Below are 20,022 nucleotides of genomic sequence, written 5' to 3' on the forward strand. Positions count from 1 at the left end.
GCTTTGTATCATGTGTTGTTGACTTGTACATGTATGCATTTATTGTGACGCTAACTTTTATACATTGTTTTAATCATTTAGACAAGTTTTAAGTTTTTGTGCTTGTTTTAACTTTGTAGGTCACATGATCAACATAGCGGATGATGATATACAAATTGCATTCATACTTCATATGTCACACCCAGGGGCGGGCTATGCTTTGACTAAGCCACACCCCTTCTCAACTTCCACCTCGAGGAGGTCCCCAAAGCCAACCCAATGGCCAACCAACACGAGAACAAGTAAGTGATAAAACAATCTTTATTTAAATATTTAAAAATAGCTTGGGGAATAGGGAAAGGGCAATTAAAACTAAACTCTGACTCGGCCCTCCAGATGGGCTATGGCCGGGAAGAGGTCAGGGAGCAAGGGGGCCACGGGGATCCGGGGCGTGGGACTCGGGGCCCGGCCAGAGTCTTAGGTATCCGTAGCGCCCTCCTTCTTCCTCCTCTTCGCTGAATACAACTCACGGTAAGTACTGGTTCACACAGTTCGTTCTCGGGGTGCTCACTCTCTTTCTCTTCCTCCACAGGCAACGGCTGGGACACAAAGGCACAGTTAATTCGGCTTGGTTTTGCTCTCACCTCTTCGCTGATTGCAGCTCACAGTAAGTACTGGTTCACACAGTTCGTTCCTTGGGTGCTCACTCGCTTTCTCTTTCTCCACAGGCAGCGGCGTAAGTACAGGTTTCCTCGGTCTCTCCTCGTGTTACCCACTCTCTTTCCTTTCCTCTCCACAGGTATCAACTTGGACACAAAGCACAGTTACTCTGCTTTGGATGGCTCTCACCTCTGGGCTGGACACAGCGTACCGTGCTATCTCCGGAGATCTGAAGCACGCTCACAACATATACTGTACTGAACTAGGCTAGGACCAGCAGTCTCCTTGTCCTCCCACGACGAAGTGCGTGAAGGCGGGGGTTTATCTGACAGGACACACGGCAATACACAGCAACCCACAGCAATATACAACACCACTTCAAAATTATAGGTTTTCACAGCACGAAGACTCACCCACCACACTCAGTGTACAAAAAGGACACCCGTCTTCCTTCACTTCGCTTGGTTCGGATCTGGCGATGGAATATGCGGCCTAGCTAGTGATGTCGTCGTTGTGACTACTTCAATAAGTATTCCTTCGGCTCTCCCACCACGCTATATTAGGGGTAGGGCCGCCCTCCTCCTCCTGGAGAGATCTACACAACGCCAGGTCAATATACAGGGCACTTTCGGCTTGCTCTTAATACTCACATCAATGCCGCTTCCAATCCCCTTTTTCACGTCGTCTCAGTTCGCCGTATAATCCGTTCACTTCTCAACCTTTAAGGTTCGCGATGTCTTCACAATCATACAATTCCAGCCTGAGGGAGAGAGAGAGTTAGACAGCCACCAGCAGCGCACCAAGACGGGCACGACACAGTGCTTCACACACACCAGAAAGAGCTCCCAGACTGTGAAATAACTTGGCCTTAAGTACTGCCTTGTCCAGCGTATCCTCCAATCACCAACCGCTGTCCCTAACTAGGCACAGGTGCATCGAATTCCCTGATTTTCCCTCTTACGGCGCTACCGGAAGTTCCGGGCGGAACCAAACTTCCCAAATTTTGGTTCCGCCCCTAAAGATCGTCACCTTGTGACATCCTCCCCCGCCAATCCGTTCTAGTCCCTAGAACGTCCTCGGGCTGTCCACTCACCATAGCGGGCAGGGGGTCGGCCTCGGTTCTCTCGCTGGGATCGTCTCACTGGTGAATCGGGCTCAGCTTGTTCAGGGGCTGCTTCTGGTTCTCTCGGGGCGATCGGGGGTGGTGCCACCACGGGTCTCCCTGGTACCACAGCCCAACCTTCAATCCAGGGGGCCGCTGGTACAGGTTCCGTGGGGACTTCTTCCACGGCTTCAGGGTAGTTAGGGCATGGGCGAATCATGTTCCGGTGCACCACACGGTCGGGGCCTGACTTCCCTTCTGGCCGGATGGTATAGACCGGCTGTCCCGGCCTATGCTGCCGGCAGACTACATAAGGGGTGGCCTCCCAACGGTCACTCAGTTTCCCCTTCCCCTGCCGCCGATTATCTCTCACCAACACCCTCTCTCCTGGCAGTAGAGGGGCTTCTCTAGCAGTCCGATCATACAACCGCTTACTTTTCTCTCCTGCCGTCTGTATCCTTTTCGACACCTGCTCGTAGGCGAAATGCAAGCGCTGGTGATGGCGCCCCACCCACTCCGTTACACTTGCTTCCTCTTGGTCGGCTGTCACTCCTAGGACCAGGTCAGTAGGCATTCGTATGTGTCTGCCAAACATCAGGTACATGGGGGCGTAACCCGTAGTACTATGTATACTGTTGTTATAGGCCTGTAGGAGGTTTGGCAATGCACTCACCCAATCGTCCTGCCGTTGTTGGTCCAAGGTCCCCAGCAGCCCCAATAGGGTCTGATTGAATCTCTCACAGCCGCCGTTCCCCTGAGGATGATACGAAGTGGTGTGAGATTTCGTGCAACCGTACAACTGGCATAGTTCTCTAATTACCCTGGACTCAAAGTTGGCTCCTTGATCGGAGTGCAGAAACTCCGGGCATCCGAACGTCTGGAAGACGGCCCGCCATAAAACTGTAGCGGTGGTGGTTGCAGTCTGGTCGAGGGTGGGGATAGCCCAAGCGTACTTTGTGAACAAATCCGTTATTACCAAGATGTTCTGGTAGCGATCTCGTGGTCGGCCCAGTGTCAAGAAGTCCATAGCCATGATATGAAGGGGGGCCTTCGCATGGATGGGTACCATTGGCGCTCGGACCTCCCGTCTGGACTTAAACAATATGCATCTCGGGCAAGCTTGAATTAGGGCGTGCACCGATGCCTCTAGCCCGGGCCAAAAGAAGAATCTCCTAAGCAGGGACAGGGTCCTCTCCTGTCCCTGGTGCCCCAACTGGTTGTGGTACGCCGAAACTAACGCCGTTACCTCATCTGCGGGTACCACGATCTGGCGTACTTCTTCGCCCAACTTCGGGTCACTGACCCTTCTGCACAGAACGCCATCTCTCAGCTCCAGCCTGTCCCATTGCCCCAGCAGCCTCCTCCCAGTATCCGTCTGGGCTAACCTCTCCGCTGGCGTCAGCCGTCGGCCCTGTTCCAGCCATTCTCTTACCAGCCGCACATCTTGATCCCTGGCCTGTCTCTCCCTCCACCGACGGGGATCCCATCCCCAGTTCTCAGGCACGGCCTCTTGTCTGCTGCCTGGTGCCTCTACTGCTCCTACCATAAAGCCCTCCTCCGGGCTGGCCCCTCCGGGGCTTTCCGCTTCGGGCAGCCTTGAGAGGACGTCCGCGTTCGTGTGTTCACGCCCTGGTCGGTACTGTAGTTGATAGTCAAAGTTGGCCAGTTGGGCCACCCACCGCTGCTCCACGGCTCCCAGCTTCGCCGTCTGTAAGTGTACTAATGGGTTATTGTCTGTAATGATCGTCACCTTGGCACCCCAGAGGTAGTCTTTAAATTTCTCACTTAGGGCCCACTTCAATGCCAGCAGCTCCAATTTGAAAGAACTATAGTTCGCATCGTTCCTCTCGGCTGGGTGGAGGCTCCGGCTGGCGTACGCGATGACCCTCTCGACTCCGTCCTGCCGTTGAGCCAACACCGCTCCCAGCCCGAGATTGCTGGCATCTGTATACAAAAGGAATGGTTTTGTGAAATCTGCGTATGCCAAGATAGGGGCCTGTAGCAGCTCCTGCTTCAATGTCTGGAACGCCGACTCACAATTTGCATCCCAGTCTACGTTGGGCGACCCCCGGCCCCGGTTACGACCTGTGCCAACCAGCAACTGATTAAGGGGTTTAGCAATTTTTGAAAAGTCCTTTATGAAACGCCTATAGTATCCCACAAATCGTAAAAAGGATCGCACTTGCCTCACTGTCCTCGGGGCCTTCCAGTCTTTCACGGCCGATACCTTTCCAGGATCTACGGACACTCCAGCCGCACTGACCACGTGGCCCAGAAAGTTGACTTCTCTCCGTAGTAAGTGACACTTATTGGGCTGTAGTTTCAATCCGTACTTCTCCATGGCCCGAAAGACTTCCTCGAGGTGCCTCAGGTGTGAATCAAAATCTGGGGAGTAGACAATCACATCATCCAGGTAAACTAATACTGACTCCATTAACTGACCTCCCAAGCACCGCTGCATCAGCCGCTGGAAGGTGGCCGGAGCGTTACAGAGCCCGAAAGGCATCCGGTCCCATTCAAATAGTCCAAACGGGGTTGTAAAGGCAGTCTTCTCCCGGTCTGCTTCGGCCACCTGCACCTGCCAGTAGCCACTGGCCAAATCTAGGGTAGAGTACCATGCTGACTGCGTGAGGCTGGCAAGCGAATCTTCGATCCGCGGCAAAGGGAAAGCGTCTTTCTTAGTCACGAGGTTCAGCTTACGGTAGTCCACGCAGAATCTCCAAGCCCCCGTCTTCTTTTGCACCAGCACTATGGGGGCCGCCCACGGGCTGCTGCTTTCCCTGACAACTCCTTGCTTCAGCATGCCTTGCAGGAGTGTACGTACCTCGGTATACAAAGTGGGCGGAATTGGGCGATACCTCTCCCGGCTGGGCCCTGCATCCCCGGTAGGTATATGATGTTGTACCACCTGGGTGCATCCGTAGTCTTCATCGTGGGTGGCGAACACATGCTGCCATCTCCGAAGGAGGGCCTGTAACTTCTGTGTCTGTGCTTGTTCTAAATCCTCCCCTTGTAATGACTCACCCGCCAGGTGGCTCGGCACACTCCTCTCCATACCACCCCATGGGGTGTCTACTTGTGTCAGGGCCACCTCGATGACAGTGGGGCACACCTGACGAAAACTAATATCCCTCTCTTCCCTTACTTGGTGGGGTGTAACCGTTGTCAGATGGGCTAATCGTTGGTGCCGATGTAGTTGCACCGCGTATGGGTGTACATTCCGTATCCTCACGGGGACTCTCCCCCGCCGGACCGTCGCTAGTCCTCGTGCCACTTCCACTTGTGGACAATCCACATGGGGCTCCACCAGCACCCACTCTTCTGGGCCCGCTCTTCGGGGCGGTACTCGCGCCCACACAACAGCCTCACTTTTTGCGGGGACAGACAAAGCAAAACGACACATCACTCTTCCTACCTCTTCCTGTTCTCTGCGGACTTGGCTCATTTGCACCCTTCGACAGTCAGCTACCACACACTCCCACTTGGGCCTCTCTGCAGGTGGTATCTTCGATACGGGCCTAGCCCGAAATAGCTCTTCCCAGCAATCAGCGAGGACATTCATGCCCAACAGGGCTCGATGTGCACCCAGACAATGGACTTGCACGATAATCACACCTTTCTGGGGGACCATCACTCCGTGAACCTCTAGGTCCGTCAATCGGTAGCCAATATATGGGATGTCGAGGCCGTTTGCGCCCTTCAGAGTAAGCCAGGGGGCCTCCGCCCCTGGTGCCCCTTGTTTCCCAAACACTTCTTCACTTCTGCTATAGTGACCTGGTTTGCCACAGCGGTTGCAGATGGGTCGCCCTTGCTCGTCCCATTCAAAACGGGGCCGATTAAAGTGGTTCGGGCGCCTGAACGGCTCTCAGCCTCCCTCTGAGTACACTCGGTCTCGGGGCGCCGGCCGTGGTTCCTCCCGCGCCCGTCCTTGGCGCAATTCTCCTACGAGGGCTTTAGACAGTTCAGACATCTGATCGCGGACATCTTTCAAAAGTTCAGCCTTCAGTGCTTGCTTCCAGTCAGGGCCTCCGGGTTGTGCTGGTGCTACTTCACTGACGGCCGCACACACTGGGGGACCACTCACCTCAGTCTCATCACCTTCCAGGGCCAGTGCCTCTTTCTTCAGATCTTCGAACGTAAGACCCGGGTCCCTTCGAAACTGGATACGTAGGCTCTGTCTCACCGGACCCTCCTTCAGCCCCAGAAGAAACTGGTCCCGCAATAGAGTCTCTCCATCTCCCAACCCGTGGTCCTGACGGGTCTGTAGTCGGGCGAATTGCTCTCACAACCTCAGGGCGAATGCTCTAATCGGTTGAAGGGGGCCCTGCTTACAATTGAAGAACTGGGAGCGAAGGACAGCTACGGGGGTGTGGTCACCATACTGTTCAGTGAGGAACTGGAACACGGTTTGGGCGTTGGCTCTAACGGCTTCGGGGGCGGCATGCACCTCTCGCCGCGCTTCTCCATCCAGGGAGTTTAACACAAATTGAAGCCGCTGGGCTGCACTAAGGCCCTGTAGGTCGGCCAGGTACTCTAGTTGGGCCTTCCATTCAGACAATCCTACCTCGGATTCTGTCCCCCCATACTTTTGGATCCAGGGGCTCCCCATAAAAACGGGCATAGCATGGGGTTGGGCTGAAGGCCCCGTGTCGTCGGTCATTGGACGACCTTGGTTACTCAACTCGAGGTGGAAACCCTGCCGACTACGCCAAATCTGTCACACCCAGGGGCGGGCTATGCTTTGACTAAGCCACACCCCTTCTCAACTTCCACCTCGAGGAGGTCCCCAAAGCCAACCCAATGGCCAACCAACACGAGAACAAGTAAGTGATAAAACAATCTTTATTTAAAAATTTAAAAATAGCTTGGGGAATAGGGAAAGGGCAATTAAAACTAAACTCTGACTCGGCCCTCCAGATGGGCTATGGCCGGGAAGAGGTCAGGGAGCAAGGGGGCCACGGGGATCCGGGGCGTGGGACTCGGGGCCCGGCCAGAGTCTTAGGTATCCGTAGCGCCCTCCTTCTTCCTCCTCTTCGCTGAATACAACTCACGGTAAGTACTGGTTCACACAGTTCGTTCTCGGGGTGCTCACTCTCTTTCTCTTCCTCCACAGGCAACGGCTGGGACACAAAGGCACAGTTAATTCGGCTTGGTTTTGCTCTCACCTCTTCGCTGATTGCAGCTCACAGTAAGTACTGGTTCACACAGTTCGTTCCTTGGGTGCTCACTCGCTTTCTCTTTCTCCACAGGCAGCGGCGTAAGTACAGGTTTCCTCGGTCTCTCCTCGTGTTACCCACTCTCTCTCCTTTTCTCTCCACAGGTATCAACTTGGGCACAATAGCACAGTTAGTTTGCTTTGAATGGCTCTCACCTCTGGGCTGAACACAGCGTACTGTAAGTACAGGTTTCCTCTGTTTCTCCTTGTGTTACTCACTCTCTCTTTCCTTTCCTCTCCACAGGTATCAACTTGGACACAAAGCACAGTTACTCTGCTTTGGATGGCTTTCACCTCTGGGCTGGACACAACGTACTGTAAGTACAGGGTTCGCTCTATTCCTCCTCGTGTTATTCACTCTCTCTCCTTTTCTCTCCACAGGTATCAACTTGGGCACAATAGCACAGTTAGTTTGCTTTGAATGGCTCTCACCTCTGGGCTGAACACAGCGTACTGTAAGTACAGGTTTCCTCTGTTTCTCCTTGTGTTACTCACTCTCTCTTTCCTTTCCTCTCCACAGGTATCAACTTGGACACAAAGCACAGTTACTCTGCTTTGGATGGCTCTCACCTCTGGGCTGGACACAACGTACTGTAAGTACAGGGTTCGCTCTATTCCTCCTCGTGTTATTCACTCTCTCTCCTTTTCTCTCCACAGGTATCAACTTGGGCACAATAGCACAGTTAGTTTGCTTTGAATGGCTCTCACCTCTGGGCTGAACACAGCGTACTGTAAGTACAGGTTTCCTCTGTTTCTCCTTGTGTTACTCACTCTCTCTTTCCTTTCCTCTCCACAGGTATCAACTTGGACACAAAGCACAGTTACTCTGCTTTGGATGGCTCTCACCTCTGGGCTGGACACAGCGTACCGTGCTATCTCCGGAGATCTGAAGCACGCTCACAACATATACTGTACTGAACTAGGCTAGGACCAGCAGTCTCCTTGTCCTCCCGCGACGAAGTGCGTGAAGGCGGGGGTTTATCTGACAGGACACACGGCAATACACAGCAACCCACAGCAATATACAACACCACGTCAAAATTATAGGTTTTCACAGCACGAAGACTCTCCCACCACACTCAGTGTACAAAAAGGACACCCGTCTTCCTTCACTTTGCTTGGTTCGGATCTGGCGATGGAATATGCGGCCTAGCTAGTGATGTCGTTGTTGTGACTACTTCAATAAGTATTCCTTCGGCTCTCCCACCACGCTATATTAGGGGTAGGGCCGCCCTCCTCCTCCTGGAGAGATCTACACAACGCCAGGTCAATATACAGGGCACTTTTGGCTTGCTCTTAATACTCACATCAATGCCGCTTCCAATCCCCTTTTTCACGTCGTCTCAGTTCGCCGTATAATCCGTTCACTTCTCAACCTTTAAGGTTCGCGATGTCTTCACAATCATACAATTCCAGCCTGAGGGAGAGAGAGAGTTAGACAGCCACCAGCAGCGCACCAAGACGGGCACGACACAGTGCTTCACACACACCAGAAAGAGCTCCCAGACTGTGAAATAACTTGGCCTTAAGTACTGCCTTGTCCAGCGTATCCTCCAATCACCAACCGCTGTCCCTAACTAGGCACAGGTGCATCGAATTCCCTGATTTTCCCTCTTACGGTGCTACCGGAAGTTCCGGTGTTCTGTTTTCTGTTTCCGGGCGGAACCAAACTTCCCAAATTTTGGTTCCGCCCCTAAAGATCGTCACCTTGTGACACATACATACAGATTCAGGCTGTAGAGTATGTACTCTTTTAGTGCTCATTAAGTTAGTTCTTATTGAAATTAAGTGCCTAATTAAAGGGTATGCGGTTTCGAACGCATCCCGACGAAATCTCGTTTAGACATCTCGCGTGGTTCTGTGTGATTTGAACAACTTCAAGTTACGCCTCCTACTTCAGGTTACGCCCCCTACTTCAAGTTATGCCCCTGTCTTGCAGTCTGCAGACAGACCCTTCTCCTCTGACCAGACAAAGCCAGTAGTTCAATTCAAGTCTGCAGCAAAGTCAGATTGTGCAGAAGAATCATCTGTTTCCTGTGGTCTTGTCCTGGTGCTCCTCTGAGACAAGGTCTTTACAGGGGATCTGTATCTGGGGCTCTAGTTGTCCTGATCTCTGCTGTCTTTCAGGGATGTAGAGGTCCTTTCTAGGTGCTGATCCACCATCTGGTCTGGATACGTACTGGATCCGGGTGACTGCAGTGACCCTCTGATCTGGATACAGACTGGATCTGGTGGATACGGTGACCTCGGAATAAGAGAGAAACAGACTAATATTAGCGTAGATGCCATTCTTCTAATGATGTAGCAAGTACATAGGGTGTTATGGGAAGTGTTTCCGGTTCCGGTTTACCTAATGATTACAGCCTAAAAATCCTTTAACGGATTTGGATATTAAAAGCATATTAGTATGTTATGTGTAAGCCAGGTTAAAGAGATGGGTCTTTAATCTAGATTTAAACTGCAAGAGTGTGTCTGTCTCCCGAACAATGTTAGGTAGGTTATTCCAGAGTTTAGGCGCCAAATAGGAAAAGGATCTGCCGCCCGCAGTTGATTTTGATATTCTAGGTATTATCAAATTGCCTGAGTTTTGAGAACGTAGCAGACGTAGAGGAGTATAATGTAAAAGGAGCTCCTTCAAATACTGAGGTGCTAAACCATTCAGGGCTTTATAACTAATAAACAATATTTTAAAATCTATACAATGTTCCTCACTTCGAGTTCACTTTATAAATAGACGGAAAAGGGGGGTACTCTAGGTTCGGTAGCAAACCAATAAGAAAATTATAATAGTGTGGTCAGATGCGCTATAGAAAGACTAAAAGGTTGTTTAATATGCACAGACTTGTTATGTTTTTAATAACATGCACATTGATGAGACTACGGAGACTATTACAGACTACATAAACTTCTGTGTGGATAATGTACTAACCAAAAAGATTGTTTTCATATATTCGAACAATAAGCTGTATATAAATAAGGAGTTGAAGGATTGCATTAATCTGAAAAAAAAAAAACTGCATTTAAAAAAAAAGATTATGTTGAGTTGATAATCATACAAAAAAGCTCATTTGTCAGTTAAGGCAAGCTAGAGGACGACAGAAAGATTTGACTGAGTATAATTTTACCACCCTAAACTCTAAAAATATGTGGAACACTCTAAAAAAAAATTATAAATATGGAACCAAGTAAACCACGTAAATGTGAAATGGATGAGGTTGCTATAGCAAATGAGCTATACGATTTTTACCTTCGGTTTGAAACGCAGGATTTTTCAGATCAGTGCAATCTAATTGTAGACTCTGTAGTCTGTCTTTTAAAAACGGGTGCGGTAGAACTTTTTAACAAATAGAACACAACAGGTTTAGGTAAATAGTACAATATTGGATTCCAAATTCATTAGAACCAGAGCCCCACGAGGATGTTGAACTTCCCCGTCCTCTTCACATTGTACACAAATGGTTGTGTGAGGGAAACCACAAACTATGTTGTAAAATTCAGTGATGACAGCCATACTTAGTTTGTTATACAAAGACCAAGATATATCAAGATCTTAGCATGATGAAATTAAACAATTTGTGGAGAGGTGTGATGTACACCATCTTGTTGTTAATGTGAAGAAAACCGAGGAGATGATCTTTGAGATTACAGTCCAGTTTTTTTCCCATGATGTTCCTATTATCAAGGTGTACTATTACAAATACCTTTGTATTCACATGTTCCAAGATAAAACAGAGCCTGTATTTCTTGAGAAGGGTAAGACTCTATGGTGTTAACAGTAAGATCAGGTAGTTGTTCTGTCAAGCTGTGCTGGAGAATGTTATTCGATATGGAATGAATATATGGTATGGTAACTTTTTACAGTGCAGTTTAAGAATAAGCTCAAACAACTTTGAAGATTGTGAGCATGAAACAGCATTCTTAGCTCCAGACCCTGTAATAACATAGCTGGGTTATGGGCATGAGCCAAATAAGGTTTCTTCCAGGATCTCAACACCTCATATCTGGATCTCACCAGGATCTCATGGCATTAGCATCCTTTCAATTTCACTCCTAAAGGAACATATTTAATAGATAAACTAGCTTGTGAGTGAAAAAGTTTCAAACCCTGCGTGTGTATAATGTCCATGTGCAAGTTACATTTATGTATTACTGTAGTTTTATTTTGTAAAGGTGTTTATCCCACTTTGTATTCTCACTAACTCTGAGTTTCTGTATGAGACTGACACCTTGTGGACATTTCAGTATGTTTTCAGATTTACAGACACACCTCTTTTGCACACGTCTCTCAAACACAGAACCAGGAAACTCAGTTAAAAGAAACTGAAACTGTTCTTCTGTTGAGCTGTTGTTTGTGTCTGTATTGCTGTAGACAGTGAAATGGCTGAAGCCAGTGTTTTTTCAGTGGAGCAGTTCAGCTGTCCAGTGTGTCTGGATCTCCTGAAGGATCCTGTGGCCATTCCCTGTGGACACAGTTACTGTATGAGCTGCATTACAGACTGCTGGGATCAAGAGGATCAGAAGAGAGTCTACAGCTGTCCTCAGTGCAGACAGACCTTCAGTCCAAGACCTGCTCTAGGTAAAAACACCATGCTGGCTGAAGTGGTGGAGAAACTGAAGAAGACCAAACTAAAAGCTGCTGTTCCTGCTGGATCTGGAGACGTGGAGTGTGACATCTGTACTGGAAGAAAACACAAAGCTGTCAAGTCCTGTCTGGTGTGTCTGGAGTCTTACTGTCAAACTCACTTTGAGCGTCATGAAGAGTTTCGTTCAGGAAAGAGACACAAAGTGACTGATGCCACTGGACGACTGCAGCAGATGATCTGCCAGAAACATGAAAAGCTTCTGGAGGTTTTCTGTCGTACTGACCAGCAATGTGTTTGCATGCTGTGTGCAATGGATGAACATAAAAACCATGAGACTGTGTCAACTGCAGCAGAGAGGACAGAGAAAGAGGTATGAACTGAAATCACACATTTAATGCTGACCCTTCAAGTGTTTCTCCTCACTGCAGTCTCCAGCTGATCATGAGTGCATCATGTGATCTACTCTCCCATTGAGAGTTACTACATGACTCTGTGCATTAGAGCATGAGCTCAACTTTACTCACCTCTGACACATCACTCAAGATTTCTGCTATAACTGTACATGCACCAGAGTTATTGTTTTTGTCCATTCCTTCACATTAATTCTTGATTTAATTAATTCACATTAATTATTGATTAATTTTCGAGCTGAAGGACAAATGGAGCGACTGGAGCAAGAGATTGAAGATCTGAAGAAGAGAAACACTGAGCTGGAGCAGCTTTCACACACAGACGATCACATCCATTTCCTGCAGGTAACCCAACTGTAGAGCAGGTTATTGAGGACAGTGTGAGATAATCAGGTCTTTGAGTCGTGTGTGTTGTTATTCCTGCAGAGTCTTCAGTCTCTCTCAGCTCCTCCTGAATCTACAGAAAACATCTCTGACAGTTTCCTCTTTTCTTTTGATGGAGTGAGAGAATCTGTCCGTCAGCTGAGACTCAAACTGGAGGATTTCTGCAAAGAGGAGATGAAAAAGATATCTGGTAACATATTAGAGATTCATCTGCTCTTTGTAATGAGACAAACATCATCTAATATCATAAAGAAAATGTGAGAAATGTCTAAGGAATAGATCCAGGTCTCATTTTCTCTCTGAGTGTTTATATCTGTTATTTTCTCAGTCAGTAACATTGTTCCCAGGAGCAGAGAGGACTTCCTACAATGTGAGTCACTAACAAACACAATCACAATCACTTTTAGATCTGTTTGACAGAAGATACATTCATACTGATGTTTACTGTGAATTACTCCCTTTATTTTAATCTAAAGCTGTAATCAGATTACTTTATTAATAATAATTAACACTCATTTAACAAACCAACAAACAAATTAAAATATGATGCCCTACAGTTCATTCATCAACAGCAGCATTACAACAACCAATCCTGTACATTTCTAAAAATACAGCTTGATATTTGTCTGTTCTGTCCATGTATCTACAGCTTTCTGTGCTTGTGTGTGAGGCCTATATGTGAATGTGTTTGCATTTCTGTTTATGCAAAAGAAAAAAAGAACGTATTACTGAATAGAATTAATCAATTTTTGATAAAAATCACTTTTTTCTTTCAATCTGAACAAAGAGTTTTTACAGTTCAGCTACACAAAAAGATAAAAAGGGATTTTGCTTCACTATTTCACTGTTTTCACTGTTTGGCTTTCAACTTTCAAGAAAGTTTGGATAAACATGAAAGTAAGTTGAGAGAAGCAAAATCTGGACATGAAACACTCCAGATGAAAACTTTCAATGTGAGAAGAACAGTTTTTTAAGTGAATTCATGAACATCATAACACAACTCTGATAGATCAAAACACTCTTTAAAAATAAATACATTATTTTAGACAAGATATGAATAAGATAGAAGCTTAACTTTTACAACTCTTGATTGCAGTGTTTTGTTTCTTCATCAGATCGTCATCCGTTCACTCTGGATCCAAACACTGCACAGAAACGTCTCTCTCTGTCTGAAGGGAACAGATTGGTGACTCACACTGACACAGCTCAGCCGTATCCTGATCATCCAGACAGATTTGATGGTTATTATCCTCAGGTGTTGTGTAGAGAGAGTGTGAGTGGACGCTGTTACTGGGAGCTGGAGTGGAGTGGGACTGGTGTGTGTATATCAGTGTCATATAAGAGCATCAGCAGGAAGGGATCTGTTAATGAGTGTGTGTTTGGATGTAATGATCAGTCCTGGATACTGCACTGCTCTTCCTCTAGCGTCTCATTCTGTCACGATAACAAAGAGACTGAACTCCCTGTTTCCTCCAGCTGCAGGAGAATAGGAGTGTATGTGGATCACAGAGCAGGAACTCTGTCCTTCTACAGCGTCTCTGACTCAATGAACCTCATCCACACAGTCCAGACCACATTCACTCAGCCGCTATACCCTGGGTTTATGGTTGGGGATTCAGTCAAACTCTCTGATCTGACAACATAAATACAGACTGTGATTCTCTGTCTATATTGTTAGATTTACAAAATGGGAGCAGAGGTCTAATTACAAGCAGTATCTTTAATAACACACAGAAACAGACTCGCCCCTTAAAACAGCTCGTTTTAGACAAAATAAAGTTTGAAAATAATAATCTACATTTATTTATTTTTTAGCAAAACACTTTATTAACATTACTAACAGAAGTAAACCTTAAGGTACATACTGACAAAAGTGAAAAATCTCTTGACCCCTTTAAAACAAAACTAGAGCTGAACTTCTGCAACTGATAGTAACATAAATCACACAATACTATAACTGAGCGAATACTTTTTCATCAGATTAATCTAATATTGATTATAAAATAAGTCAAATTCTTTGTCTCTGGAATGGCTTTGTATTTTCATAATCTGATACAGCTGTGCTCTTATTACACACAAGAGGAGCTTTAATAAGATGGACTCAACATTGAAATACAGAAATCTGCATTTTAATAATTGTATTTTTAATCTCGATGATGATTCAGAGAAATGAGGTGCTTCTGAACTGAATTCAGTCAATGTGACACTGTTTTTCTGTTTGTTCTTTCTTTCAACACATTTGCAGTCATCACATCTGATTTTCTGTCATTATGATGTATGGAGTGTAGATTGATGTGAATGAAAAATAAAGGATTTTAGCATTAGACTGCAACATTAAATGAAGGGGTCTGAATATATTTCAGTGACAGATGTCTGCTGAAGTAAAACCATCTCACTGTTTGATTTTATTCTACAGCAGGTTTAAAGTCTCCAGACTGGTTAAAAACAGCAGGCTGCTCAAGAAAACACTGTTCACACAACATACTAAACTTGATTGATTAATGAAAGTCTCAGGACATCAAAGACCCTTTTGTGTCTTTATTAAGAGTCATAAATATTCATTTATATTCATATATATATATATATGATAGCTGAAAATATCTTTATCAACAAATACCTAATATTATCATGAATTTCTAAATGTAGGACTCTCTAAAAGTATCTAATCTAAGATAAATAATTAAAAAAATCTAAATGCAGGTGCTCCGGTTCCCATACATTGTGGGGTGGTGGTGATGCAGCACAAACCCATGTTTTGATTGGGACACATTGTCCTGGTCATCACTGTTGTAGCTGCTGGTGATTTGTTGCTCTGTGTCCCTGCGGTCGATGTCAGTGAGCTGTAGACATCAGTTTGTCGTTTGGCCGTCCGTGCACCACTTTTGATCCATATTCACTACAGCAGCGTCTGAACAAACCACAAGGTGCACCGTTTCTGAGATTGAAGCTCTGAGGCACTGTGCCATCACAATTTGGATCTATATTGGTGGCCTGCAAATTGTCTGTGGGCCAAAAAACAATCACCTTTGTTTTATCTTCATCTAAGGATATGTTTATTTTATTTTACATTAATAGATATTTTATTGATGAAGGATTGTTTCGTTCGTTCTGCAAATAGATTTGGGTATAATCAGCGCATCCTTTGGAACAAGAAAAAAAATCCTACTGTAAATCCCAAATATACAAATTATATCTTTAATTTCAACTATTTTTAATTTTCTGAAAACTCTAGTTTTCCCGGAGGCCCAGCTTCCAGCAGAGTTTGGGTCTAGCTCTAAACACATCTGAAGCAGCTAATCAAGGTCTTCAGGATCACTGGAAATCTCCAGACATGTGTTGGAGCTAAACTCTGAAGGAAAGGGGTTTTCTGAGAGCAGGATTGGAAACCTCTGTCCCAGACTGATTTTTCCAATCTTCAGATTTTGTACTTAGTTCCAGCAAGACAGCAATCAAAAGAATTGGATATGTTAAGAGTTGCAAAACTAGTAGAAAATTAAACATTCTGCTGTTGTTAATTCTTTACGACTTAACATACTGTATAAGTCAGTGATAATGCAAAAAATATCATCGACACTTACTGGAACTTGAAGTAGATCACAGAACACCCTCCCCCCACCCAACCCCACCAAAAAATAAATAAAATACCTACAGGGGGTGCTACAAGTGAAATTAATAATGCTGAGTAATCAGTGGATTGTCTGTACATTTGTACGTCTGACAAACAGGTGCAAAAATGACAACGCATGGAAAGAATGAGTTTAGCATTTATCTGTTTATTTTCTTGTTTAATATGTATTTAATTATATTATATATTTATATATAGATATATAGAAATCTAACTTTCACAGAAGAAAACTGACAGACTGGATTATGGCAACACATCAATGACACTGAGTGAGGAACACCAACACCAAACAAACATACTTCTTTTGGTGACTATTCATCTACAGCAGCTTTGATATCAGAACCGACCCGAGAGGATTTCAGATGCCCAGAGCTGGCGGGGTGATGAGAGGTGTTGACGGTGTGAGTATGCACACTATTTGCTTACTGCAGCTGATCACACAGACACAATAACTCTACAAGAACATTCACTGAACAGACTTACCCAAAAACAAAAACAAAAAACATCATTCAGAAAAGAGAAATGAAGAAATATAAATGCAGACATTATGACATCACTGTGGACGGCTTTGAGTCCCATCAGCATTCACAAATCTTATAGTGATAAAACGCCTTCTGTCCTACTCCTCTTCTGTCATTAAGCATCATCACACACTTTGTCATTACTAAAAACCCTACGAATCAGGACATCTACACAGATGCACCATACGCAATCAGACACATACTCTATGCAAGAATACAAATGCTTGGCCAAGCCTGCGGTCTGACTGAATCTTGGCGGTAACAAACACTCAACCGGGCAACAGTCGACTTCATATGTCTGTGCCAATAAACCAAATGCATCACTAGTCAGGTAGCTAGCTATAAATGTGTCACCAGCTGAACTAACTTTAAATTGCTCAGCAAGATTCTCTTCAAACTGTTGCTCCATCATTTACCTGGAAGAGAAAACTGTAAAAAGACAGTGTCAATGTCAGTGTCCACTGCACACAACATCAGCGTGACACGCACTGCATTAGAATTTAATGCATTTTGGAACGCAGCCATCCACTCTATCAAGAAGCATTTGTGTTCACATACTTACATAATGTTTCAGGCCTAAGTGTGGCTTCCTCAGCATTTAACTACAGATTTTAAGACAGAAAACAGACTATAAAAATAGATCTATCCATTAAACATTTATGTGTCTTTCTGCCAAAAAAGCTCAAATTAGCAGCTTTTCTTCAACATTCTTCTGTTTCTTAGTTGGTGCTTTTTGCTTTTTCTTTTCTCTGAATTAGAAAGGATGCCAAACTGTGCTCTACGTAATTATTTTCTCATTTGTTTGTGGGAATATCCCTTCATAATCTCCCCTTAGCAACACACAGCATTCATACATGCCACAGATACCTTACGTCCTCTTTTTTGAAAGTATTAAAAGACCAACAAGGAACAAATCACAAAACCAGTGAATGCGTCACTTATTGCACAGGCAGATTTATAAATCTAAAAACTAATTCAAGATGCCTCTGCGCACACACGAACCGAGTAATCGTACAAACTCTTGTAAGCATCTACAACGAAACCCCTCCAGTTTGTGTCAGCGAGTCGTGTGCTTTAGCACGAGCAGAGGCGTTTTACAGTACAATACAGGTATTTTACAGTATAATGACTTCTTGTACCCCCTTTCCACCTCCATATACAATTCATATAACACAGTAAGTCAAGGCTTCAGCTAAAGATTAGGAATAAGTAGTCTTTTATAATGTTTAAATATATATCTAAAAGCATATGAAGACATGTCGAAAAAGCAATGGGAATCCGTTTATAAAAAAAAAAAAAAATTATTTGGCTAATAAGAATTAATTTTAAATAATAATAAAATAATATTATTGAACAAAAAATTATTAATTAGATTTTCCTTAAAAAAAAAAAAGAATTTACATTTCAAGGCTCCGGTCACTTTTGACAACTAAGGAGCCAAATGTGACTCCCAAACGAAGAGGACCAGAGTGTTATGATGTAATTCTAATGTTTGGTCAAATTTCTAATTGCCCCACCCCATCTCAGATACAAAACTATGGTCTTATAATGGTATGGCGTTAATACCTGCAGACACCAGCACTACGGCTGTGAAGAGGCTCATCTCCTCCTCACTGAGGTTCAGCGCTTGCAGCTTCTCTGTGAAGTCAAACATTGAGTTGAGGAGATCTCCAGCACCCATCGAGCGCATCGCCTCCACGCTGTACTTCCTGCCACTCAGAAATGTAACTGTGCGCTCCTTCACATCGAACAGGGATGTAAAGCGCACCACCAGCACCTACAGACCAAACAAGAAACCCATCAAACTGAAATCTGTCCGGTCGATTCACAGGACTCTTAGGAATGATTTAAGACTGTTTAATTCAGTGTAGGGTCAGAAATTAACTTCTCCATTAAGGGGCAATATTTGTCTATAATGTCAATTACTTTTATCAACATTTTAAACTGTTGTCAATAACAATAGGCAACAATTTAAAAAAAAAAAAATCGAAATTATACATGTAAAAATACAGAAGCTCCGAATCCGGCTGCAATATGACATTATTGATTATTGACCATTATTAATATGACATTAGATTATTGCTCTTTATATTGTAATTATATGTATCTCAGTATTAATGTATCTGCACTGTGTTGTTTATGATGAGGGAAGTCGCGAGCATGCACTTAACACATCTCAGTGCCTCTGATCGGCCAATGCATTCCTAAGTTCAACAGAAATCTGTGTGATTGGTTATGAAGCTCAATGCTGCACAAAACAATATGTAAAAAACAATCTGATAAAGTGTGTGAGTGGATCAAAATCTGAATTTACACTTTTTATACATTTTCACAAATGATTTTAATTGCAACAGCCGTAATACATTGTTTAATAGTGCAGGGGAATTTTTTTGCCCCTTTGCCTTGAATTTATGGGGCATTTTTATTCATGTTGGAGGCATTTTTGGCACAAGCCCTCGTTAAAGTCTGACCCTTGTGTGGAGACTGTGTTGTATTTTGTTCATACCTCAAAGGTGCCGGCCTTCAGCAGGCTGACCTGGTCGTGCTGGGACAGCTCTTTGAATCCTGGGATGCGCTTTGCAAATTCCACCACCTCTCTGACAGCTGGGGTGAAGCTCATGGAGAACTCCTTCCAAATACTGTGACCCGACTTCTGAGGATCCACATAGGGCGATGTGTTCATGGGGCAAACCTTTGAATGAGAATCATGAGTACTTTTATGAACTACAAATGAAATTACGGTATAGGTTCTCTGTGTAACTCACCAGGTGCATCCTGTTCACCCTGTTGGGCAGTCTGAAAGGACAGCCCGAGTCTTCAGGCCCCCGTGGAGCACTGCCTGATGGGGGCTTTAGTTCGCTCTCTGAGGAGGCATTGTTCTGTTGGTTCCAAACCTCCTGAGTCTTCTCTGAGCAATGGCTGTAGTTGTTGGGGCCCTCTGAAGGCACTCTGGCCTGCTCCTGATTGTACATGAAGGTCTCCTGGTGCGCTCTAGACACTGTGCCAATGACCTCCTCCTCCCCGCTGTCAGTGGCACTGGAAGAGTCTGAGCTCTGGCTTGTATCCATGCCGCTCAGCAGCTCGTGGTCAGGACTGGATTTGGATCGGATGCTCCGGGGGAAAGTGGAGGGGGAGCAGGAAAAAGGGCCCGAGCCGCTTTGTTCTGGAGATGCATCAGAACTCCACGTAGTTCCTCAAGAGGAACAGGGATCATGGGAAGTTAATAAGACAACTAGAAAGTCTGGGAGTTCAGAGCACGGTAGTTGATGCAGGGCCTCAAACCTACGTCCTTCATTCCCACAAAAAAGAAGCTGTAAGCAGCTGGTGATGTGGATGGTTGAATGAAACACTGCTGGAGAGCCTCCTGGAAGTGATCCTCCATAGCCTTGCACTCCAGGATGGACAACCCTTGGGGAGTGTAGCTCCAGGCAGCAGGTCAATAGCACAGTCTCATGACCGATGAACTGGTTAACAGGTGGCTGCCTGCTGCTGAAAACATCTTGGAACACCTTGTAGTCACTCATTCACGCAAGCAAGATGGCT

At 45.3% G+C, this 20,022-nt stretch overlaps 2 protein-coding genes, 1 long non-coding RNA gene and 1 pseudogene across 6 annotated transcripts in view; 1 reads left to right on the forward strand and 3 right to left on the reverse strand.

Moving 5' to 3' along the window:
- Nucleotides 1-282: 282 nt before the first annotated feature.
- On the reverse strand, nucleotides 283-1,620 carry LOC127979241 (uncharacterized). Its single transcript, XR_008158756.1, has 2 exons — nucleotides 1,473-1,620; nucleotides 283-1,399 (listed from the first exon to the last, which is right to left on the reverse strand). It is a non-coding gene; the product is annotated as an uncharacterized LOC127979241 (long non-coding RNA).
- A 9,592-nt stretch (nucleotides 1,621-11,212) lies between these two features.
- Nucleotides 11,213-14,672, forward strand: LOC127979583 (tripartite motif-containing protein 16-like; annotated as a pseudogene).
- A 1,693-nt stretch (nucleotides 14,673-16,365) lies between these two features.
- The window catches only part of LOC127979195 (nuclear receptor subfamily 1 group D member 2-like), a 79,116-nt gene continuing 75,459 nt past the window's right edge, over nucleotides 16,366-20,022 (reverse strand). The window contains exon 9 of one of the 4 annotated variants that reach the window (XR_008158743.1): nucleotides 16,366-16,583. The gene's annotated coding sequence lies outside the window, so the exon portion shown is untranslated. Of the gene's footprint in view, nucleotides 17,347-17,416; nucleotides 17,630-20,022 lie in introns of those variants that run through there. The other 3 variants (XR_008158746.1, XR_008158744.1, XR_008158747.1) reach the window with 3 other exon arrangements.
- Nucleotides 17,994-20,003, reverse strand: LOC127979585 (nuclear receptor subfamily 1 group D member 2-like). The gene is made up of 4 exons (XM_052585122.1): nucleotides 19,766-20,003; nucleotides 19,245-19,672; nucleotides 18,986-19,171; nucleotides 17,994-18,256 (listed from the first exon to the last, which is right to left on the reverse strand). The coding sequence occupies exons 1-4, from the start codon at nucleotides 20,001-20,003 to the stop codon at nucleotides 18,023-18,025; spliced, it is 1,086 nt and encodes a 361-aa protein (XP_052441082.1). The 3' UTR covers nucleotides 17,994-18,022.

Source organism: Carassius gibelio, chromosome B19, assembly GCF_023724105.1.
Source record: "Carassius gibelio isolate Cgi1373 ecotype wild population from Czech Republic chromosome B19, carGib1.2-hapl.c, whole genome shotgun sequence".
NCBI classification, from domain to species: Eukaryota; Metazoa; Chordata; class Actinopteri; order Cypriniformes; family Cyprinidae; genus Carassius; species Carassius gibelio.